At 48.0% G+C, this 24,079-nt stretch overlaps 1 protein-coding gene across 4 annotated transcripts; it reads right to left on the bottom strand.

The window, feature by feature from the left end:
* Positions 1–1,019: 1,019 nt before the first annotated feature.
* Positions 1,020–23,713, bottom strand: SNRPB (small nuclear ribonucleoprotein polypeptides B and B1). 4 transcript variants are annotated; one of them, XM_042980763.1, is made up of 9 exons: positions 23,508–23,703; positions 21,646–21,876; positions 19,847–19,972; positions 8,161–8,312; positions 5,386–5,497; positions 3,161–3,313; positions 2,479–2,617; positions 2,035–2,160; positions 1,020–1,169 (listed from the first exon to the last, which is right to left on the bottom strand). In XM_042980763.1, the coding sequence occupies exons 3-9, from the start codon at positions 19,877–19,879 to the stop codon at positions 1,132–1,134; spliced, it is 753 nt and encodes a 250-aa protein (XP_042836697.1). In that variant the 5' UTR covers positions 19,880–19,972; positions 21,646–21,876; positions 23,508–23,703; the 3' UTR covers positions 1,020–1,131. The 4 variants fall into 4 exon arrangements, with proteins under 4 accessions (XP_042836697.1, XP_042836696.1, XP_015390594.2 ...); XM_042980762.1 differs by lacking the exon at positions 21,646–21,876 and having other exon boundaries at positions 23,508–23,713; XM_015535108.2 differs by lacking the exon at positions 21,646–21,876 and having other exon boundaries at positions 1,020–1,301; positions 23,508–23,707.
* Positions 23,714–24,079: the final 366 nt, after the last annotated feature.

The following is a 24,079-nucleotide window of genomic DNA, read 5'->3' on the forward strand; positions in this document are numbered from 1 at the left end:
CATTTTAACAGTATCAAGTCTTCCAAGTGGACCTTTCATTCTATATCCTTACCTAATTGCTGTGGCTGTAACCTCCAGGACAATGTTGAACAGCAGTGTTAAAAGCGGGCACGCTTACTGGTTCCTTCCACTAAAGGGAGAGTTTTCACTCCTATTCTGTTGGCTGTAGGTTTTTCAAATAAACCCGTCTATGTTTACAAAGTTCCTTTCTATTCCTAATTTGCGGAGTGTCTTTATCACGCGTGTCAGAATTTTGTCAAATGTTTTTTTCCCCATCTATTGACGTTAACGATTAGGGACTTTTTTCTTCTATTAATGTGGGGTATTCTATGGTGTGTGTGTTGAACCACCCTCACGTTCCTGAAGAAATTCCTAACACCCCAGTAGTGCATCACCTTTTTTCTTCAAGGGCTCCTTTGCATCTAGAATCGTCTTCCCCCAGACAGTAACCTAAGAGTAGCATCCACTTCCTATTTCTGTAACCTCAAAGCTTGATGTACTAAGCACTACAGTACTGCTCAGTGACCATCAACTGAACATGGACTCTAGGGGGAAGAAATCACGGAGCCCCACGACTTAGGCTATATGCACGTGTGACGGTGGGAGAGTCATACCAATACTGTTCCTCTTCCAGTGGGATTGTTTTTCATTTTTACTACTTGCCTCCTACCTTATCATATAAAAATGAATATAATCTCAAGTAATGCACAAGAGGCTATCAAGGAGTGCCTTCCAAAAAGGATCTGCCAACTCACAACTGTCGCCAAGGGTACGTGAGTGTTTACTTCAACAAACTAATTTTGCCAATCTGATACGTGGAAATGTCTCGCAGTTCAATGTTGCTAATTCTCTCAGTAGGAGAGAGGTTTGTGCTTCTCTGCAAATGCGCTGTAAAATATTTCATAAGGGAAGCAGCAGAGATTAGGGCTAGCTTTCCCAAGGCAACCTTTCCTGACTCTATTAACTACCCAATATAACAAAGGCTTTCTAAAATTGAACAGACACACCAGACGCGTTCATAATATTCTTAAGAGTTTATTATAAACTAGTTTCACAGGCCACAAGGAAGTAAAAGGACTATGTACAGCCTTACGGGAAACAGGCAGGGAGCTGAGGAGGGCCAAGATGAGTCTAGGGCCTTGGTGGGCGCATTCCCGGGGGAGGGGGCCCTGAAAGGGAAACCAGACAATCCCGTGAGACTCCGAGAACAACGGCATAACAAACAAACAGGTCTGTGGTAATCGGGCCCACGCCTCTGTGGAGCTACTTCCGTAACTCTGTGGCCAAGGGTCAAAGAAGGCCTGAAGTAAGAGTAAGAAGTTTAGTCAGTGCCTGATCTGCAACTCAAATCCCCAGCCCCACCCCAGCCTCCCACACCCTGCAGTTACCCGGTGATCAGAGGGACATATACAACATATATGCTAACTAGGGACTTCTCTGGGACAGACTGGGTTCCTAGGCTTATAAAACCCATCAACAAAAAACCTGAACTAGAGACACAGGGGTCAACCAGTGTGGCTGTGGGTTATCTTTGAGACCACTATGGCTTGCTGCAAAGAACACCAATCTGGGAGCCAGGACACTAAGCTCTCGGGGCCCATTTCCTTATCTATAAAGTGAGAGGACGAGTCTGTCAGCATTTCTCAAATTGGGGTTAGAGAGATATACGTAGTAAGTAGTATGGCAAGCTCTTCATTACCAGACATTGTCAAGCCAAAGGACACAGGACAATCCCATGACCTTTGTGGGGGACTCTCAGAATGCACGATCGCACAGTGCCCTGAGAACACCACTGTGGACACTGAGAAGTGCCCGGGTATAGGACTGCCCTAACTGCTCTAAGAGGGAGGGAAGGCCAATTTCAGAACTACTTTTCCCCTCCTCCCTTGCTGGACAAAGCTGCCCTCTAAGAGTGCATATCCTTAGGCTTAAGGCCTGAAAGCCCAGAGGGTACGGTCAAAAGGCAACCTTCCTTCCATTCCCCATCCCAACATGCTCTCTAAGGAAGTCCAAATCACTGCTATTGGCACTTACCTCGCATCCCCGGGGGAGGGGGCCGCATCCCCGGAGGGGGCATGCCCATCGGAGTTCCCCGTCCAGGGGGGATCCCCATCGGGGGACCCATGGGAGGCCTCATGCCAGGTGGTGGGCCCATCATGCCTACGAGAGAAAAGCCCCAAGAACACAGCTCAAGTGTCTGTCTTGAAAAGGTAGCAGGGAACGTAACAAAACTGTCCACCAAGTTCTGAGGATGGACCATTCTACCCTCCCAGTCTCTGGGCCTTGAGCCAAAGAGGTGGGGCTCCCCATGGCTCCTGTCCAGCTAGTTCCGTGGTCAGTCAGTCAAGGCTGGATCTCAGAGTAATCCTGCTTAATTACACAAACTCATCACCAGTTTCAGTCAACGTTATGTCTCATCACGAATCCAGCGCAGGCACCTTCCATCAATTAGCAGGGGTCTCCTTACAGGCTTCTCACCTGGAGGGGGTGCCCCTCGGCCCATAGGTGGGGGAGGACCCCCACGGCCGGGTGGATACTGGGTTGGGGCCCCTGCAATACTGGCTGTGGCGGCGGCAGCAGCAGCAGCCACAGTGCCTCTTCCTTGCGGGGTCATCACCTAAGAGGACACAGGATCGGGGTCAGGCAGAACAGCAGAGGGCAATGCAACATCCCACTCTCCTGCCCCCAACGTGGTTAAGACGGAGCCGACACCCAAGCGATCCCCCACGCTGCAACTCCCGGCATCAGGCTATCTGAAACCACCTGCCAGAGAAGATCAAGCCTGAATGCTCAATTCCCACCTTCTAGACCGGAGTTGAGGAGGCCCACTCCAAATCAGAGAAGGCAACTGCATTTTCAAGTATGACGGATAACCGGTTGTAAGAGAGCATTCCCTCACATGCTGTTGTGGAAACATTCTGCCCCATTGTGGTTGGCCAAAATACCTTTCATGCATCTCTTTACTTCAGTAGCATCAACGTTAATTTACAACGTTCGGTTTCCCTTCTCACGGGAGTCTGGGACTACATACGAAGGACAATGAGATACTGACGGCCTGAGAGTCACAGGTTGGTCCTTCTGGACTCTTCCCGAACTGTGGGGCCCCTCTCCGTCCTTCATTTTAACCACGAGAAGTCGGTGCCCTTCCCCAACCCCTTACCTGTTGCGACGGCCCACCAACCCCTCGGACTGGCCCGGCAAGTCCTGCAGGAGCCTGCGGCATTGGAACACCAGCTGGGATTCCTCTGCCGGCCGCCCTGCCAATCCCTGGGCCCCCGGCAGCTCCAGCAAGTGGCACTCGGGCAATGCCAGTCTAAAAAATAAAGAAATATGCTAAAATGCTTAGGGCCTAGAGAATCCGTGCACTTTGGAACACCACTGCCAAGAGAGGCCCTCAGATTCATAGGACATCAAACCAAACAGCTTAAAAATACTACCTAGCCACCCACGTGTTAATGACATTCCTCTTCCATCCAAGATCATGTGCCTAGCTGTCACCCCTGCGCAGGCTAGAGAAACTTAAGAGTAAGTCTAGAGAAAACACACCACAACTCAACCTACGTGCATTCCTATGAAAATTAAACCAACAAAGGGCCAGGGCTCCATTCAGAAGGGTATATACCACAGGGGCTCCTGGGTGGCTCAGCTGGTTGAGCGCGTGACTCTTGATTTAGGCTCAGGTCATGATCCCGGGGTCATGGGATCGAGCCCTGTGTCGGGCTCCATGGGGAGTGTGGAGCCTGTTTGAGATTCTCCCTCTCCCTCTCTCTGTCCCTCTCCCCTGCCTGCTGGCACACCCTAAAATATAATAAAATTAAAATTACAAATATTTAAAAAAAAAAAAAAAAAGGGGGTCTAGTAGTCAAGAGCACTGGACCTGGCATCAAAGAGAAATGAAGTCCAGTCCCAGCTCTGATTCTCACCTAGCAGGTGACAGTGGGCAAGTAATCCCACAGTTCTGGGGCTGTTTCCTCACCTGTAAATGATGGGGTTATAACAAAACCGGATGCAGTCATGAAGATTTAGAATGAGTAGCAACTTCTACTGGAAACAGACACCAGGAGTTACGAATACAGACGTATGCTTCAACCAAAAAATGTGATAAACCCCTTGCAGGCATTTATAATTGGAAAGGCTCCCTATTCCCTTTGGATTCAATGTATGAGTCCAAAAAAGACAGAAATGACTAGGGGGCACCTGGGTGGCTCAGATGGTTAAGCATCGACTCCGGATTTCCGCTCAGGTCATGATCTCAAAGTTGGGGAGTTCGACCCCTGGGGGATCCGCTCTCTCCCTCTCAAAATAAACTAAATACACATTAAAAAAGAGAGAGGGAGATGACTAGGATAACTACTCTGTCCTCACTTAAGGGAATATTTTTAAGTCATTAACATGCCTTTTAAAAAGCATACAGCAGGGGAGCCTGGGTGGCTCAGTCAGTTAAGAGTCCGACTCGAGTTCAGCTTAGGTCATGAACTCACAGTTCAACCTCTGTGCTGAGTGTGGAGCCTGCTTGGGATTCTCTCTCTCCCTTTCTCTGTGTCCCTCCCCCATTCTCTCTCTCAAAATAAACAAACTTAAAAGAAAAAGAAAAAAATACAGCAATCAGAAGAATGTTTACAATGTTAAGTGAAAAAGCAGAACACAGTATTACACACATATTATGTGTTAAAAAAAAAAAAAAAAACATGTACACGGACAAAAATAAGAAAAATTATTTCTTTGACGACAATGTCTTAAAACGAAAACAAGAAAACTTGGTTAGATGCTCTAAAGTCTAGTCTATTTCTAAGTGCAGGCTGGTGTTTACAGAACCAAGATTGCCTGGGATCAAATGCCAGCCTCACCACTTAATGGCTGAGACACCTTGGGCAAGTTGCTAACCCCAGTTTGTTTTATCTTAAGTGGGAATGATTCATCTCAAAAAACGGCTTACGAGAAGTGGCTAAAATACTGAAGTGCTTCGCACAGCAGATGTTTCATAAATGTTAACTAGTTTTCTCCAACTGTACAAAATATATACATTCTGCTGTTTGGAGTTAGGACTTTTTACTGTCCAGCTAGACTGCCATCACATTAAGAACTGACCAGATGGCCTTAAGTGCCTTTTGTCCTGACTCACTCTGTACATCAACTGAGGAAGAAGAGAGGCTTTAAAGTTGGAAACCCTCAAATTCTAGTTCCCCATCGCTACTTCCTACTTAGAGGGTAACCTCTTGGAAATTCTACTGTCTGTAAAAGGAGGACAAAAATCTGAGGATGCCTGTGAATTATGCAATGAAATGCAGAGAAGCTAAGGCAGAGCCTGGCTCACAGCAGGGGCTCCCTTCTCCAAGGCTTCCTGGCCTTGCTTGCACTGGCGTGCTCGGCTCTACGCTGACTTACATCTTTGGGAGGAGGTCCCTCTACAGTCATGGAGACTAGGTTCTCCCCGCGAAGCAGCACCAGACCGAGGACTCGCTTCTCTTCTCTTTCTGCTTGCTTTGAGTTCTTTGGCCTGGGGATGGGTTTAGGGAAAGAAACAAAAAAAGTAAGCATCAGAAAGGGGGTAAAGCTCCCGTTCACCTGCCTAGGGGCCTCCAAGATTTTTACACTGTATCTCCCGACAAATGGTACAAAAACTTTCTCTAAAGCAACTCCTCTGCACAGTCCTCACAGGCTGACTCATAACCCCTTAGGTGGCTGTCTCCCACGCCAAGAGGAAGCACTGGCCAAGAGATAGGACAAGAGTTAAGAAAGCCCAGCCCTGGCTCAAATGTTACTCTGTAACCATGGTGAAGGTCTTTCCTCAGTCCACTCTTCTTTGCCATTACCCTATTCCCTCCCTTCAGCTTAAGGCCTCGTCTGTGTGAAGAGGCAGCCTGAACAACTCCAGTCGACCGAATCCCAGTCAGCCCTCTTGCGCGCAAGCCTCCTTCCGCCACCAAGTCAACCCCGCAGAACTATTAACTCCATCCCTCAGGTCACCTCAGAAGTAGAAGAAAGGAAAAATAGCTTCATAGAAGTTACACCTCTATCCTCAAAGCACAAAAACAGTTCCAATGCAACAACCAGAAAAGGATGAACAAAATATACCGCTGACCCTTGAACAACCCGGGTCTAAACCGTGCGGGGCCACTTAGATGCGGATTTTTTCTGATACAGTGCTATAAATTTATTTTCTCTTCCTTATGATTTTTAAAAACGTTTCTTTTACTTTACTGTAGGAATGCAGTATATACAAAACAGAACACACTAACTACATGCCAATCAAACGTTTATCTTGTTGGTAAGGCTTCCTGGCCAACAGTAGACTAGTAGTTCAGTTTGGGAGAAGTCAAGAGTTACACGTGGATTTTCAATGGTGTGGAGTCTGCACCCCAACTCCTGGGTTGTTCGAGGGTCAGCTGTAAATGTAAACTGGGAAATAAAATAACCGTAACAAGACAGGGGAAGGGAAGAAAAAGCCAAAACCAATATCCTAAGAATAAAGGAAAGACAAAATGCCTGGATTTTTAAAAGCTTAAAGGTTTCTGGGGCGCCAGGGTGGCTCAGTCGGTTAAGCGCCCGACTCTTGGTTTTAGCTCAAGTCATGACGTCACGGTTTATGAGGTCAAGCCGCACACAGGGCTCCGTGCTGACAGTGCAGAGCCTGCTTGGGATTCTCTCTCTCCCCCTCTCTCTGGCCCTCCCCCCCGTCACTCTGTCTCTCTGTCAAAAATAAATAAACTTAAAAATTTTTTTTTAATTAAAAAAAAACTTAAAGGTTTCCTTTTAATGATATTTTTTATATTAAATTAAGAGTTTTCTGGGGGTAGATAGTTCTTCCTTTTCTTTTGGGCCTATCTTTATTTTCTCTTTCTTTCTTTTTTTGTTTTTTTTACTAAAAACATGTATTGTTCTTTCATAAAAAAAAAAAAAAAAGAAACAAACCTTTCTGGGTATTTAAATTTTTCCTCATATACTTTTATGTATTTTTAAAATCTATCTTCTAATACACATTTTTTAATTATCAGAATAATTTCATTTAAAAAAAATAAAAGATGGAGGGCCTGGGTGGCTCAGTCGGTTGAGTGTCCAACTTCAGCTCAGGTCATGGTCTCGCGGTCTGTGAGTTCGAGCCCCGCGTCGGGCTCTGTGCTGACAGCTCAGAGCCTGGAGCCTGCTTCGGATTCTGTGTCTCCTCTCTCTGCCCCTCCCCCACTTGTGCTCTGTCTCTATCAAAAATAAGTAAATGTAAAAAAAAAAAAAAAAAAAAAATTTTTTTTTTTTTTTTAATTTAAAAAAATAAATAAATAAAAGACAGAAGAGACCATTTGGAATAGTTCTACACTGATCTGCTGGCCCCTCTCTACTGTGTCCCTGGCACTTGGCCATCCTTATTACACTGTATCCTGTACTTCTTGACCTCTTGCCACAAAAAGAAAACAACAGCCCCAAGGGGAATCAAAAGGAAATCACAGCCACCGGCAACCTAATATGGACCACTGCATGGGGCAGAAGAGAGCTGACTGATCATGGAAGTCACATAACCTCTTTGGGCCTCAAGATGCCTCGAATGTAATATGCACGACAAGCTGGCCCACGTCTTTTAAGAGGCCAGAAGCTCAAGATCTGTGAGGCGTGGGACAAGGGAGCTATCCAATTGCATACGGAATTGTAGAAAAGTAGAAAAGATCTGATTGTGTCTATAAACGCCAACAAAAATCACTGGCCCCAAACCCACACGGGAAGCTGAGCACTTACCCTGAAGAGGGTCAGAGGCTTCTTAAAGCAGTTTCAGACCAGGCTGCATTGGGAGAGCCCTTTAGGCTACAGCTTTACAAATAGGCAATGAGGCCAGAAAATCAAGCTCTCCCCCCTCACACACCTGTGGGGAGAACATGAGAGCCCTTTACCCCAGTACCCAGGGGCACACACAGTCAGAGAAACAAAAAGCCTAGCAGCCCTCCTTACAACGTGTACTCCGCTAGAACTAGAGAGCGAGGCTTGCTGGGCTAAGGAAGATTTCTTGGAGTCCAACGTCCCCATTTAAATCTGCCCTCTAACGCAGGAGAGCAGACCAAGGAACCAGCTACAGCTACATCGACCACCTGTCGCTTGGCCCACCCACCCGCTCCACTTCCCTCGCAACTCACATCCCACCCCCCCCCCCCCCCCCCCGTGCGGCCCACTTCTCACTTGATCTTCCTGAACTCATCACAGTCACAGAGGATCAAGTTCATGTGCTTGTCAAAAGCCTTGAAGGTGCCAATGAAGATGCGGCCGTCTTGCAGGATGCACCTCATCCTGTAGTCGATGTGCTGGAGCATCTTGCTGCTCTTGCCCACGGTCTGTAAGGAGAAAGCAACGGGATGAGAGGCCAGCTCTCTTGGACCTATATATCCCCGGCGCTTCCTAAAACCTTCAGCTGTGACATTCTTTTCCACCAGGCTATCTTGCTCCGTCGAGTCTTAGCTCTGTCTTCCAGCCACAGCCCTCCCCTGGGAATTCCCCCGCATCACCCTGTGCTCAGCCCTAACTTCTGCCCACTTCCCGGTTACTCCCTGCCCTTAAAATAAATCTTTTTATTTTTCTTTTTTTTTTTTTAATTTTTTTTAACATTTATTTATTTTTGAGACAGAGCATGAACGGGGGAGGGGCAGAGAGAGAGGGAGACACAGAATCAGAAACAGGCTCCAGGCTCTGAACTGTCAGCACAGAGCCCGATGCGGGCTCGAACTCACAGACTGTGAGATCATAACCTGAGCCAAAGTCGGATGCTCAACCGACCGAGCCACCCAGACGCCCCAAAATAAATCTTTTTAAAAAAAAATAAATAAATAAATCCTCTTTACTTTCATTCAATTTTTTTGAATGTTTATGATTTATTATTTTTGAGACAGACAGAGAGAGAGACAGAATCGGAAGCAGGCTCCAGGCCCTGAGCTGTCAGCACAGAGCCCGATGCGGGGTTCGAACCCACGGGCCACGAGATCATGACCTGAGCCGAAGTCGGACATCTAACTGACTGAACCACCCAGACGCCCCTAAAATCATCTTTGTTTTTTAGGAATAAGCATATTACAATTGCCTATGTCAATGCTGTGTCAGTATCAGGGGTGAGGGTGAAAACTACCTCCAAATGAATCCAGCCCTCCCCTCCACCAAATTAGCCATCTGCCACTGTGCAGATTATAGGTGTGTGACTCCAGTGCCGTGGAACACCCACAGCCCGTTTAAAAGACAGAGTAAAGGGACACCTGGGTGGCTCTGTCAGTTAAGCATCTGACTTCGGCTCAAGTCATGTTCTGCAGTCTGTGAGTTCGAGCCCCGCATCGGGCTCTGTGCTGACGGCTCAGAGCCTGGGGCCTGATTCAGATTCTGGGTCTCCCTCTCTCTCTGCCCCTTGCCTGCTCATACTCGGGGTGTCTTGGTCTCAAAAATAAACATTAAAAAAAATTTTTTTTTAATAAACAAATAAATAAATTAAAGACCAAGTAAAACAGGTGCTGGAATGATTGGCACTCAAATCCAATCAACGAGAAATCCGTCATCAGAAAGGAGATGATCGGCTTGGAGGCAAGAGGCATGGAATCTCTAAAGCAAAAACATGGGCGTGCCTCCAAGACTACCTTTAAGAGGGAGACCTTCTGGTGGTCAGGGCGCTAATCAGTTCCAACACATAATGGTCTTGAAGAATATAGAACTTGCTTTCACTTCTTTATTAATCCAACAACCTTTTTTACTTTGTAGCCCGGATTCCAATGTAGCTTTGCTAAGAGACAAAATAGATCTTGCAGAGCAAGTTGTCAGATGTCTTTGGCAGTTCTCGCTCTCTCTAGAAATAAACAACCTGGCATTTCGTTTGCAGATCAGTCTCCTGTCAGCCTGATTGGTGTGGGCCAGTCCTAACTCACCCAAGTGCCTTCTTTGTGGCAGGCACCGTGCTTGCTGTTCATCTCTGTGAGCTTGGACCAGAACAGGGTTTTGAGCCCACAAATGTATGGATCAGAACCTTGACTGACACCCTGGAGACCCTGGTTATGTGGTTTACTCTCCCTCAAACGACTATTTTAACCGGCTTGTAACTGCACAGCTTCTAGCCACACAGATCTGAACCTCTATGGTCTACCTTGTAATAGCTTAACGCTTCCTTGGTGCTCACTGTGTACCGGGCACTGTGACAAGCACTACACATCTCATTTAATTCGAGAAATCAGAACTGTTATTCCTATTTTACAGACAACAGCCACTGAAGCCAGGAGAGGATAAGCAGCTTGTCCTGTCTCACAGCCAGGAAGCCGGGTTGGAACCTAGACAGACTGAATCCAGTGCCCACTCTTCCAACCAATCCCACAAACAATTCCCTGCTTTCGGTTTCCCCCAAGTGTAACAGCTACAGAACACAGTGATCTTTCTGAACACAACTAAGTTTGTGTCATTTTGCTGGCTAAATCCTTGACTGGTATACCTCATCATCCACAGGATTGTATGTAACAGCACAAAAAATTCCTCCCGTCTTCTTCCTCTCTTCCTCCTTCAGAAACTTTCAATAGTGCTACCCTTCCTGCTTTGCTCTTGTAGTCCTTCCAAACTAGAATATTCCCTTCCATTTTCGCTGGGAAGACACTTCTAACAACGTCTAAGGGCTCTGCTCAGGAATCCTCTACTCCAGACGGCGTTCTTACCCCGCCCCTCCCTCGCCGTTACTTTTACGTAATGCCCAACTACCTATCTATCACTCTGGATTAGATTATCTGTGTCCCCACCGAGAAAGTGAACTGGGTGAAGGAAGGAAACATTTCATTATGTGGCTCCAGGGCCTGAAAAGTCAGGCATACTTAAAACACAGACACGCTGAACAAACGAGCTGAATTCTTCCCCCCAAACATTGCCGTTCACCCTCCCAGTCCCTCCTATCTACCGGACCCAAGCACTCTCTCTAGATTCGGCCACAAGTCTTCCCCACCTCTTTCCGCAACTCCTCCTCAGACCCCGTTTCACACGTCTGAGTCTCTCACCGGGTCTTTCCCACTCCTCCCGCGGCTCTAATGCCTGCTCCGAAACCCCAGACATGCATTTATTCTGCAAAAGTTTACTTCGTGCCTGCAGGAACCCAAGCACTGTGGCTACAGCGGCGTGGAGGGCCGGAGTGCTATCCTCGCCACCACCGAGCGACTCAGACCTCCGTTCCTCAGTTCCAGCCTTCCCCTCCCCCACCCTGCCGAATGGCCAAGGTCCGGGTCTCCCCTGCCCGGACGGGGCGGCCGCGGCCCGGGCCTTCACCGCCATGAACCCCCAACCCGTGACCTCCTCCCGATCAGTCGCGGCCCCCACTCCACAACAGACTCGGAAGTTCCCGCGCCCCCCGCCTGCGCCTCCTCACCATGGTGGCGGTTCTGATGGCTCCGATTCCCGCCGGATTCCCCTCGGCAGAGGCCTAGACGCCCGCCAGTAGTCCGCTTCCCGCCGCCGCTACCGGAAGAGCGGCCTCGTATAAAATGGGGTCGGGCGGAAGCTACTTCCGGTCCCTGCGCGGGCTCACGAGTTCCGGCCAAAAGGCGGAGCTGTGAGCAAGGAGCCCGCCGGGGCTTGGGGCGGGGCTTGGGGCGGGGCTAACGTCAAGCTGAACTTCGCGGAGATGTTTGGTCACCTTCCTAGTTTCAGTCCGTTCCTGAGATGCTCCTCCACACCTTCCTTTCTGTCCTCCACCCCATGTCCCGGCCCATTCTGTCTTGGTCCTCATCTCCCACCACTCTCCCTCGGCTCTCCTGAAGCCACCGCCCTTGCTTTTCTGTTAACTTGCTTGACGCGCTCCTACCTTAGCATGCTTGCGTTTGCTGTCGCCTCTGCCTGGAATGCTAGTCTTCCAGGCATGTGCACAACTTCACTTCCTTGAAGACTTAAGCTCAAATAACATTTTCCCACTGAGGACTTCCCTAGCCATCCTGTTGAAAACTGCAGCCTTCCCACCCATCCCTGCTTTACCTTTCTCCTTAACAATGATCCCTAATATACTATATGTTATTTTTCCTCCCCATTAGAATGGAAATTCTGAGGGTACAGATTTTCCTTTGTGTATTTTTTGTTACTGCAATGCCTAGAACACTGCTTAGCACAAAACAAGGGCTCAAAACATATTTGAATGAATGAATGAATGAATGAGTCAATCAACCAATCCCATCCAGTCCTATGACCTTTGAATGTTATGTAAATGCTCAGGAATCTCAAATTTATTCCTCTGACCCTGGGTTCTTCATTTAACTCTTGGCCTTTTACATCCACCGCCTGCTTGATCTGGATGTCTAATAGGTATCCTAAATTTAACACAGTGAAAATTGGATTCTTGATTGTTGTATTCCCTTTTCTTCCCAAACCCACTTCTTACCAGTGTTCCCGATCTCAGGAGTTTCTCGAGTTAAAAAACAAAAAGCAAAATGACAAACTTGGGAGCATCCTTGATTCCTCTATTTCTCTCCCACCTCATAATCAATCAGTCAGCAAATCCTGGGGACCTCACTTACAAAATGCCTTGAATCTGACTGTTGTCATCTGTTCCACGGCTACCATGCCAGTCCTAGCCACCATCGGCTTGTCAATTTCCACAAACCAGGACAAGGGGGTCATGAATTCACTTGGCCTTTGGTAAAGTGTTCTTAAGGTTCAGTCTAGAACAGGGACTGACAACCTTTTCCTGTTAAGAGTCAGATCAGCTAGTATTTTACGGTTTGTGGGCCACGTGGTCCCTGCTGCAATTACTCAACTCAACCATCATAGGATGAAAGCAGCTATAGACAACATAACAAATATATGGCTGTGTTACAATAAAACTTTACAGACACACATACTTTTCTTCTTTTGATTCTTTCAACCATTTAAAATGGAAAAATCACTCTTAGTTCACACGCTTTACAAAAACAGGTGGCAGGCCAGATTTGGCCTTCAGGCCTGTAGTTTCCCATCACAGGGTCTAAACCATTATATTTCTGTGTCTGGGTTCAGGGCCATAGCCCCAGCTAGTAGTAACAATAACTTTGACTTGCATTGTTTCTTTGGCTTATCACCGGGTTCACTGCAGATACAAAGTTCATGCTTTTGCTTTCATACAAAAGCTATACACATGTGGGGCGCCTGGGTGGCTCAGTCAGTTAAGCGTCCGACTGTGGCTCAGGTCATGATCTCTCAGTTTGTGAGTTCAAGCCCTGCACCAGGCTCTATGCTGACAGCTCAGAGCCTGAAGCCTGCTTTGGATTCTGTGTCTCCCTTTCTCTCTGCTTCTCCCCTGCTCATGCTCAGTCTCTCTCTCCTTCAAAAATAAACATTCAAAAAATTTTTTTAATATTTATTTGCTTTTTAATTTCCATCCAAGTTAGTTAGTATATAGTGCAACAATGATTTCAGAAGTAGATTCCTCAATGTCCCCTTACTCATTTAGGCCCCCACAACCCTCTGTTTGTTCTCCATGTTTAAGAGTCTCTTATGTTTCGTCCCCCTCCCTGTTTTCATATTATTTTTGCTTCCCTTCCCTTATGTTCATCTGTCCTGTGTCTTAAAGTCCTCATATGAGTGAAGTCATATGATATTTGTCTTTATCTGACTGACTAATTTCACTTAGCATAATACCCTCCAGTTCCATCCATGTAGTTGCAAATGGCAAGATTTCATTCTTTTTGATTGCTGAGTAATACTCCATTGTATATATATATATACCACATCCTCTTTATCCATTCATCCATTGATGGACATTTGGGCTCTTTCCATACTTTGGCTATTGTTGATAGTGCTGTTGTAAACATTGGGGTGCATGTGCCCCTTTGAAACATCACACCTGTATCCCTTGGATAAATGCCTAGTAGTGCAATTGCTGGGTCGTAGGGTAGTTCTATTTTTAATTTTTTGAGGAACCTCCATACTGTTTTCCAGAGTGGCTGCACCAGTTTGCATTCCCACCAGCAGTGCAAAAGAGATCCTCTTTCTCTGCATCCTTGCCAACATCTGTCGTTGCCTGAGTTGTTAATGTTAGCCATTCTGACAGGTGTGACGTGGTATCTCATTGTGGTTTGATTTGTATTTCCCTGATGATGAGTGACGTTGAGCATCTTTTCATGTGTCGGGAGAAGTGTCTATTCATGTCTTTTGCCCATTTCTTCCCTGGATTGTTTGGTTTTTGGGTGTTGAGTTTGATGAGTTCTTTATAGATTTTGGATACTAACCCTTTATCTGACATGTCATTTGCAAATATCTTCTCCCATTCTGTCGGTTGCCTTTTAGTTTTGCTGATTGTTTCCTTCGCTCTGCAGAAGCTTTTTATTTTGATGAAGTCCCAATAGTTCATTTTGGCTTTTGTCTCCCTTGCCTCCAGAGATGTGTTGAGTAAGAAGTTGCTGCGGCCAAGGTCAAACAGGTTTTTGCCTGCTTTCTCCTCTAGGATTTTGATGGCTTCTTGTCTTACGTTTAGGTCTTTCATCCATTTTGAGTTTATTTTTGTGTCTGGTGTAAGAAAGTGGTCCAGGTTCATTTTTCTGCATGTCGCTGTCCAGTTTTCCCAGCACCACTTGCTGAAGAGAGTGTCTTTATTCCATCGGATATTCTTTCCTGCTTTGTCAAAGAGTAGTTGGCCAGACATTGTGGGTCCATTTCTGAGTGTTTGGCTATTCTCCAAAACAATTTCTAGATTGAAATTAGTGACGAGGATACAGGGCTAGACAAAAATAATCTTTACATAAGGAGAACATGGATTTTTATCCCTTATACATATCATACATATTAGGAGAAAATTAAAAAAGCATAGCATGGTATTATAGCACATTTCCATTAGGAAAAAGATTATGCTGTGAATCTCAGTGCTGACAAACAAGGGCAGGTGTATGACTAGGCTGTCTGTCTTTGACCAGTGAGTAGAGGGATGATGGTGGGGGTCACTAGCAGGACTGGCTCTGAGGAATGGAGGGCTGAGTGGACATGGTATTGGAGCCATGCTTAGGGGTCTTTAGACATAGGAACTGACATGGGGAATAGCTAAGCAACTCAAAGCAATGATTCATGGCTGGAGAACAGGTTGGGTGTGGTTAAAGGACCTGACCCTGGAATCTGGAAGGCCGCAGAAGGAATGTGGTTAAAGGATCCCCAAAACTGGAGGACATAAACAGACCATTAAGGAACAGCAGTGCTTCCAGAGGGTAGAGAAGGATTCAGCAGGGACCTGAAGAGAGACCAGAAAGAAGGAAGGAAGGGAACGTTCCCGAGAAAGGAGCTGTCACAGAAACCAGAGGGAGATCTGGTGAGGAGATCTCCAGTTAGGAGACCAGTTAGGAGAGGAGGCAACCTGTCCCCCAGAGACCTGGGAGGGCCCTCCCTTCAGCTGGCATGTCTCCAGAACCTAGGTGGTCCTCCCCATGCAAAGGCTCAGATTTCCGTGCAAATCTATTGGATTGATTCGGGACTTCTTTATTCTCAAGGGTTGAATTCATGCAGGAAATCCAGGTTGTGGACTTGAATTCCTTTCCAGATTGCTCAGAGACTAAGGCACACAGCCTGAGCGTGTCAAAGATTTCAGTAGAACAAAAGGACAAGAGGACCTGGGAAAGAATCGGTGTATGGAAATTAAACGAGACCGTTCTTGGATTACTTACATAAAGCCTTCCACGTTTTTATTCCATCTGACCACAAACAGTGGAAAACCCAGGTCTCTAGTTGTGAGTGCCATCTTCCCTCTCATCAAGACTTCTGAAAGCCCCTTAGAGGTGAGTGACGTAGTGGTCTGCGGTGGCCAGTCTCCGTCCTCATGAGTCTGTCCGGAAGAGACATCAGGATAAAGTTCCACCCGGGAGCCCTCCCTGAGCGTGTCCGCTGGTGCGAGATGGGGGCCTCACATCCTGCTTAAGCCTCTCGAAGCTTTCCTCCTTGTCCACGGAAGGCTTCTCCCACACGAGCTATTTTCTGGTGGATACGGAGGCTTTCCCCGAGCCCTTGCTCACCCTCCCACACACACACAGCTTCTCTTCGGTATACCCTGGGGTCTGTTGAGGGGTGACGTATGGCCAAAGCCTTGTCCACACTCCTCGCACACTCAGGATGTCTCGGAGTGGATTCCCCGGAGAGACCATGAAACGGGGTTGAGTGGTTTACTGGGGGAATGAAGGCAGGACTGGGCAGAGGAAGCAGCAGCCCTGCGACATGTTTGCAACCAAATCACTCAGTCCGATGGGGGCCTCTGGATCTGAGATGACCCTCGGGTCGCCCCTACTGGGTCAAGCGTTGGAGTTCTGTCTCCCCGTATCAATCGGTCACTGGCCAGGAGCCCCCGCCGTGGGGAGGGTGCAGTTCCCTGTGGCTGCAAGCAAGTCCTAGTGAGGAACTCCTCTGTGCAGCCGCCAGGGGCGGTAATCTGACCCCTGAATGGGTCATCTGGACAGAGCTCCCCAGGATCTCCACGTACGGATTACCCTTCCGGTGTGTGAAGAAGGCTGACTGAGCACGAGAGTCTTACACCCCCTGCAAGCACACGGCTCCTCCCCGAAGGTGCCACCTGGTGCCCGCCTGCCTGCTCTTTTCCTAAGGTCTCTGAACACAGGACGCCTCTCCCAAGTCGGCCGCTGGATGTTCAGTGAAGCCGGATTTATCGCTGAAGCCCCACCCGCGGTCCCTGCACACACAGCACTTCCCACCTACGTGCATCCTTTTTGTTCGGTGAGGGTTGACTTACGGCTGCCGAGTTGCCCACACTCTGCACAGATAAGCCTCCTCTCCTGAATGTGTCCTTGAAGGCTGTTGAGGACCAACATGCCTCTGAAGCTTTACTCACACTCTGTGCACAGATAGGGATGCCTCCCCATTTCTCTCTCTGGTGCAGGATGAGGTTTGACTGATTAATAAAGTCCTGCCCAGGATCCCCCCCCGCCCCCCCCCCCCCACACACAGAAGGCTTCTCGCCTCAGTGTATCCTCTGGCGTCTGATAAGATTCAACGTGAGGCACCGGGGCGGCTCAGTCGGTTAAGCATCTGACTTCGGCTCAGGTCATGATCTCGCGGTTCATGGGTTTGAGCCCTGTGTCAGGCTCTGTGCTGACGACTCAGCAGGCCTCAGATTCTGTGTCTCCTTCTCTCTCTGTTCCTCCCCTGCTCTCTCTCTCTCTCTCTCAAAAATAAATAAAAATTAAAAAAAAATTTTTTTTCAAATTTGACTTATGGCTAAAGCCTCGCCCACACTCCAGGCATGCATAGTGTTTCTCCCGGGAGCAGGAGCGTGTCCTCTGATGTCTGAGGAAGGAGGACTTCTCACTTGAAGGCTCACCCACACTCACCGCAAAGGTAAGGCTTCTCCAGAGTGAGTCCACTGATGTCCAATGAGGACTGACTTATTTCTAAAGCTCCGCCCACACTCCCCGCACACATAAAGCTTCTCCACTGAGCATGTCCGATGGTGTCTGATGAGGGTTGACTTCACTTTAAAGCCTCACCCGCACTCCCTGCAAACATCGGGTTTCTCCTGGAAGTGGGCCGTCTGCTTTGTAATGAGATCTGATTTGGGGCTACGGTCTAGTTCACATTCCGTATAGCTGGCTGCTCCAGATCTTGTGGCTTTTTTCACTCCTTTGTCTGTTTGCACACAGGCTAGGGCTGAGGGGGGGCCCTCTCTCGACCCGCCATGTTGCCTTCTCTAGTTCTTGTGGACCGATCTCGGGGCGGGCTGGGGAATGTGCCCGAAGTCTCCGTCTCCTCTGTCCTCGCACACCAGGGAGGTCACCTTGCCTCCCATGACCTTCTGTGTCTCCAGTGCAGCAGCTCTGAGCAGAATACTGCTGCTCTTGATGCCCTGGGCCAGGACCCCCTGGATGGGAATGATGCCCTACACAGAAGCCCAGAAAGATCTGAGGCACATGTTGGCTGAGAAGTTGCTGGCAGGAGACGGCTAGAAGGCAGGAGGCATGGGGGTAGATTTCTGCCTTTGGTTCTGCTGAAGAGAGAGAGTTTTTCAGTTAGAGAAGCCCTAAGTGGGGCCGCTGGGCTGCTTTGCCTTATCCTAGGACAGCGCGTCTTATGGCCACATCTATAATTAGTAATAAACATACAGCACAATTTGTTCCTCACCAGTAATTCCTTCACAGTCCATTTCTGCACATTCCATTTTCTAGCAACCCGCAAAGTCGGGCAAAATCATCTTCTACACGTGAGCGTAGGAACCTTGCGAGTAGGCACTGTGTGCTATAAACAGCTTCAATTACCCTTAGCCTTTCCTTTCTACTAAATAAGCCATCGGCACTCACAGTGATACGTACTGTCCACAGTTCAGTTCTGCTTGGACGTAACAGTCTCTGTGACCTATGTGGACACCTTCATGAGTTTTCTTATTCTAAAGCAAGACTGATACACATAAAAAGCCACGGGGTCTGGGGCGCCTGGGTGGCCCAGTTGGTTAAGCAGCCAACTTCGGCTCAGGTCGTGATCTTGCAGTTCACGAGTTCGAGCCCCACAAAACCCGGCTCTCTGTTTCTGGAGAGTCTACAAACTAAGAATGGCTTTGAAATTGTTAAATAGTTGGGGAAAAGTCAAAAGAATAATAATATTTCATGACACATAAACATGATATGAAATTCAGAATTCAGGGGCCGCAAATAAAGTCTTATTGGAACACAGCCTCGCTCATTCATTTACATGCTGTCTGCATTTAGCCCTGCAAGGGCAGACCTGGGAACAGCCACAGAGAGACCATACAGTTACTATGTGGCCCTTTTACAGAAAAAGCTGGCCAACTCCTGATCCAGGGGAATGTCCTAATTGAAAGTGTTTATCAATCTAGGTTTAAATAACCAATGTAAGTTTTTAAATAAGTGAAAACGCAAAAAATAGGACTTACGAAACCCCAAAGCCATACAAACTGACACGTAATTGTCCCTTGCACTGCAGAAGGCACCTCTCTCTTCTCTCCCCCTCGCTGACTGTGTCTCCAGTCTCACTGGCCTCCTGGCAGGCTCCTCATAGCCACAGGCACATCCCTTCCTAAAGGTCTTAGCACCGAGTCCCTGCCCCTGAAATGCTCTTCCCCCACATCCCCAGAGTTCTAACTCCCTCACCACGTTATATTTTTGGTCCCATGGTCACTCCTCATTGATTCCAAATCCCCAACTGCAAAAGTCAGCCAGCCACCCTCTCACACTCCATACTCCTTTATCCTGCTCTAGTTTATTATGATTTTATACTATGTAGCGTTTATCACTTTCCAACCTACCATGTTATGATATTCCTGGGTATGAAGCTTATGGTTTATTGCCTGTCTCCACACACTAGAAAGTAAAGATCAGAAGGCGGTTACTAGTAAAGACTAGGAAGGGATTACTATTTTGTTACATGTTCTAAGTGCCTAGAACATTTTCTGGCACATAGTAGGTAGCCAATAAATCTCTACAATTTTTTTAATGTTTATTTTTGAAAAAGAGACAGAGCGCAAGTGGGAGAGGGGCAGAGAGAGAGGGAGACATAGAATCTGAAGCAGGCTCCAGACTCTGAGTTCTCAGCACAGAGCCCAACGCGGGGCTCGAACTCACAGACCGTGAGATCGTGACCTGAGCCCAAGTCGGACACTCAACCGACTGAGCCACCCAGGCGCCCCTCTACAATATTTTTTAATTAAAAATTTTTAAGGTTTATTCATATTTTGAGAGAGACAGGGACAGAGACAGAGCACTAGGGGCAGAGAGAGAGGGAGACACAGACTCTGAAGCAGGCTCCAGGCCCTGAGCTGTCAGCACAGACAGAGCCCGATGCAAGGCTGGAACTCAGGAACAGGGAGATTATGACCCGAACCACAGTCAGACGCCCAACTGACTGAGCCACCAAGGCGTCCCAAATCTCGACAATATAAATAAAGGAAAGAACACAGCCTCACCCAACAGAGCAGATATCTGTAATTCTCCAGCATCACTTCTTTGTGTAGGTTCCTCCGCTCAGAGCTCAGTCCCTTCCATTCTGAATCTGTGAAGACCACAGCCACATCCTGGAATGTAACCGGCACCTACAAATAAGCAGTAAGTTAACGGACAGCAAATCACCATCCATTTTCTTTTTTTTTTTTTTTTTAATTTTTTTGAATGTTTATTTATTTTTGAGACAGGGAGAGACAGAGCATGAATGGGGGAGGGTCAGAGAGAGGGAGACACAGAATCCGAAACAGGCTCCAGGCTCTGAGCTGTCAGCACAGAGCCTGACGCAGGGCTCGAACTCATGGACCGTGAGATCATGACCTGGGCCGAAGTCGGCCGCTTAACCGACTGAGCCACCCAGGCGCCCCAACCATCCATTTCAGAGTAAGAGGGTGTTATCTGGTGGCCCTGGAGAGCCCGGATATGTGAGAAATTGATCTAGTTCTCTGAAAGCACACGGTTCTCCCTATAAAGCTCTTCTAAGCATTCCTAGGCTTTGTGTTAAAATCTGAGGGGCACACAGCTGATGCATGAAACACACTTCTGGCCCTCAGACGCTTGGGATTTCCTCGCAGAAATGATCGGTGACTCAACCTGCAAACCTCAAGCAGTGCAGGGGAAAGTGACCTTGAGGATCATTCTGGGGGAATTCTGAGGTGGAAGCATGGGGCCTGGGCTGGAGAAGGAAAGAAGCACATGTGCACGGGGCTTGTGCTGGGCATCAGGGGATGATGAAGATTTAGCGGAGAAAACGGAACAATCTTCAGCTATAGAGAAAAGTGGGAGTGAACAGACGGGGACCACAGTGTGAATGTTTGAGGGATGCAGGTCACTAAGTGGGATCTGTAAAAAGCTGTCTTTGCCTGCTATTTTAAAAATAAAGTCCTGGGGCGCCTGGGTGGCTCAGTCGGTTAAGCAGTTAAGCATCTGACTCTTGATTCTGGCTCAGGTCATGATCTCACGGTTCTTGAGCTCCAGCCCCAGGTCTGGCTCTATGCTGACAGCACAGAGACTGCTTGGGATTCTCTCTCTCTCTCTCTCTCTCTCTCTCTTTCTGCCCCTCCCCCGTGCCCACTCTCTCTCCCTCTCTCTCAAAATAAATAAACTTTATAAAAAAGCCCCTAATGCTTCACTCATCACGTAGTGCAGCATGTCACATATGCAAAACAGCTGGCAAGGGGAATGGCAGGGATCTTCAAGGAAAGAGGCACTTACAGATCATTTCATCTTTTTCAAAAATCTGACGCTTTATCAAGATATAATTCAAAATTCACGGCTTCATAAAACTCACCCCTTTCAAGTACAGGCACCCCTTGCTTTGCACAGTTCCGATGTGCACAAATCGGAGTCGCCACGGTTTAGCTGAATAACACCAGACCCCGACCACAATGGTTCAAACGTCAGTTACTATGATATGGTGACCGCAAGCGCGAGCTCTGCCGCTAGCTCTCCAGTCCACCAATCACTATGTAAATGACAGATGGCGTCGTGACCAGTAACCAATCACATCACTTCTTGGGAAGGCTCCCTTCCCTCAGCTCCCCTTGGCTAGAAGGCCACCGTCTATGTGCTGGCCCATTTCTGTACCCTCTTCTGCGCCACTGGTCTACCCGTCTATCTTTATGCCAATCCCCTGCTGCCTTAATGACACTGGCACCATGACAGATCTTTCTCCAACTTTTGTTCTTCTTCAAGAATACCCTGGCTAGTTGGGGCCTTTGCGTATGAAAATAAACTGCAGTGCAAAATGAGGTACGATTCTTACCAAAAATGAATCCCAGACACAAGGTTGAATAAAAGAAGCCAAACGCGGAAGAGTGCGGACGATGTGATGACATTCATTAAAAACCAAATAGGAAACGTAATCTGTGATGCTAGGGGTCAGGATAGAGTTATCCTCGGGGGAGACTGGAGGACTGGAAGGCTTACACGCATGTAATGCTCACAAGTGACAGTGTTCTGCAACTCGATCTGGTCCCATGGCTGTGTTCGCTTTCTGAAAATCAGAGTACGTTTTTTTAATGTTTATTTGTTTTTGAGAGAGAGAGAGTGCAAGCAGGGGAGGGGTGGGGGGGGGAGGGACAGCGGCTCTGAAGCGGGCTCTGCGCTGACTGTGGAGAACCTGAAGCGGGTTTGAACTCACAAACCGTGAGATCATGACCTGAGCCCACGTCAGATGCTCAACCGACTGAGCCACTGAGGCGCCCTGAGTACGTTTTTGAACTACGCACTTTGTTATCTATTACACTTCCATCAAATTTCAAACAAACAGAAACACCTTACCCTGGCCAGGCGAGAGAGTTCATGCTTTCCTGACATTTAAATTGCTTCTCTCCCAGGAAACTGCTGACGACAGCATTCCATATGCGTCATTCGTCAAATAACACAGACCCGTTCCTGAGGGTTGGAAAATATGCTCCCACATTTTTTAGATTGGGATTTATGTTGCAGCAAGAAGGCTATTCAACACATTAGAAGATATCGGAGCTTAGGAGTCAAGGAAAACCGGGTTTAAATCCTGGCTCCACCGTGTGGTAGAGGAGTGTGGCCAGGTACCAGTCACACGCCCCTCCAGGCCAGACTTTCTCCTTCTGAAATAAATTGTATTACCACCACCACCACCCTTTTATACCTATTATTAAGAATTACTGAGCCTGGGTGGCTCAGTCGGCTAAGCGTCCAACTTCGGCTCAGGTCATGATCTCACGGCTCGTGAGTTCGAGCCCCACATCAGGCTCTGTGCTGACAACTCAGAGCCTGGAGCCTGCTTCGGATTCTGTGTCCCTCTCTTGCTCTCCCACTCCTCGCTCATGCTCTCTCTCCCTCTCTCTACGAATAAATAAAACATTAAAAAAATTTTTTTAAAAGAATTATGGAAGAAATGTTATCATGTCCAAGACTTGTCTCTAAAATAATCCAATGAGGGAAGTGAGGGATCGAAATGGCATAAGACTGGCCATTATAGGTGACTACTGAAGCTGTATTGACGGGACCTGAGGCCTTATTACAACTTTGCTCCTACTTCTCTGTATGTTCCAAAACTTCCGCGATAACAAGGTAGAAAGATGTCTAGGGCATGACAGCATTAGATAGGGTGGATATGGGGTCAAACTTGATAGTACACTTAGAATGTTCAATAGTTGGTTTTTCAAAAATACTCCGCGTGTTGAAAAGTCTCCTGAACCCTTAATATTAATCTTGGATACATTTTTCAACAAAGACAATCAAACACACCAACGCAGGAGCCGCTCATTATGAAGTGAGTCAATGTCTGACGCAGGCATGGACGACCGCCTTTCCCCTTTTCACGAGAGAGAATAGATGCTGTTCTCTGGGAAACAAGCCAGCATTTCGGGGAGGGCGGTGGGGAAGTAACCCACCTCCCCAGCATTTGGTGCTTGTCCTCTTTCTCGGAGCCGGTCAGTAGCACAAGAAGGCAGCCCCAGGGAAAGGGGCAGCAGCAGCTGTGGGGCGCCAGGCGGCCCATGGGCATTTCCAAGGCAGCGACTCCAGGCCCCGCAGGGAGGAAGGAGCCCCTGGGCGTACCTGTGGTCGCTGGGGCGCTCTTGCTGAACCCGAGCTCGCTTCCCCCCACCACGGTGCCTCTCCAGACCCACCAGCTCTCACCTTCTGCTGTATGATTTTGATCTGTGTCTTCATGGCCTCAAGTGCCTTCCCTGCCCTCCAGAGGCAACACCTGCCCCCCGGTCCTGCTCGCAGTGGGCAGAAGGATCAGGCAATGCCGGGGCCCCACGGATAGCCCGGAGTCTGCCTTGAAACTCTGCCAGAGGGCCGGGGAGAAGTTACTTCATCTCAACTTCCGCTGCCTGGGGTGACTTCTCAGAGCCTTACTTGTGAAAGCCCATCTTGCTTCCACGAAGCCAGGACCTGTGCGATGGAAAAGTCACTCAATGTTGCCGGGAGCTGTACCGTGGGCCCTGAGCCCATGCCTCCTGGACAGGGGCCCTGTCCTCTCACGTCTCCTCATTCAACATGGCGCCTCGGGCTTCAGGACTTCCTCGGATTTCTTTACTTCACCCCCTTCCAGCCTCTACGCCCTCAAGTCTGTCCCCCGCCCCTCTTCCTCAGCTGTCAAAATATACAGTTCCTATCCACCCTCACGCTGCGGATTCAAACTCCATGTCTCTGCTCCCTGGAGCGTGAGTCAGAGTGAAGACGTGGCATAATGCCTGTGGATA

The sequence above is a fragment of the Panthera tigris genome, chromosome A3 (assembly GCF_018350195.1).
Source record: "Panthera tigris isolate Pti1 chromosome A3, P.tigris_Pti1_mat1.1, whole genome shotgun sequence".
Classification (NCBI taxonomy): domain Eukaryota; kingdom Metazoa; phylum Chordata; class Mammalia; order Carnivora; family Felidae; genus Panthera; species Panthera tigris.

Bases quoted from the DNA above. Each gene is read 5' to 3' on its own strand.
- SNRPB (XM_042980762.1), bottom strand. From the start codon at position 23,540: ATGAAGACACAGATCAAAATCATACAGCAGAAG. The intron at 19,973-23,507 runs GTGAGAGCTGGT...GCTTATTTGTAG, and splicing joins TCAAAATCATACAGCAGAAG to GTGCCGGTTACATTCCAGGA. The intron at 3,314-5,385 runs GTAAGTCAGCGT...TTTATTTTTTAG, and splicing joins AGGGACCTCCTCCCAAAGAT to ACTGGCATTGCCCGAGTGCC.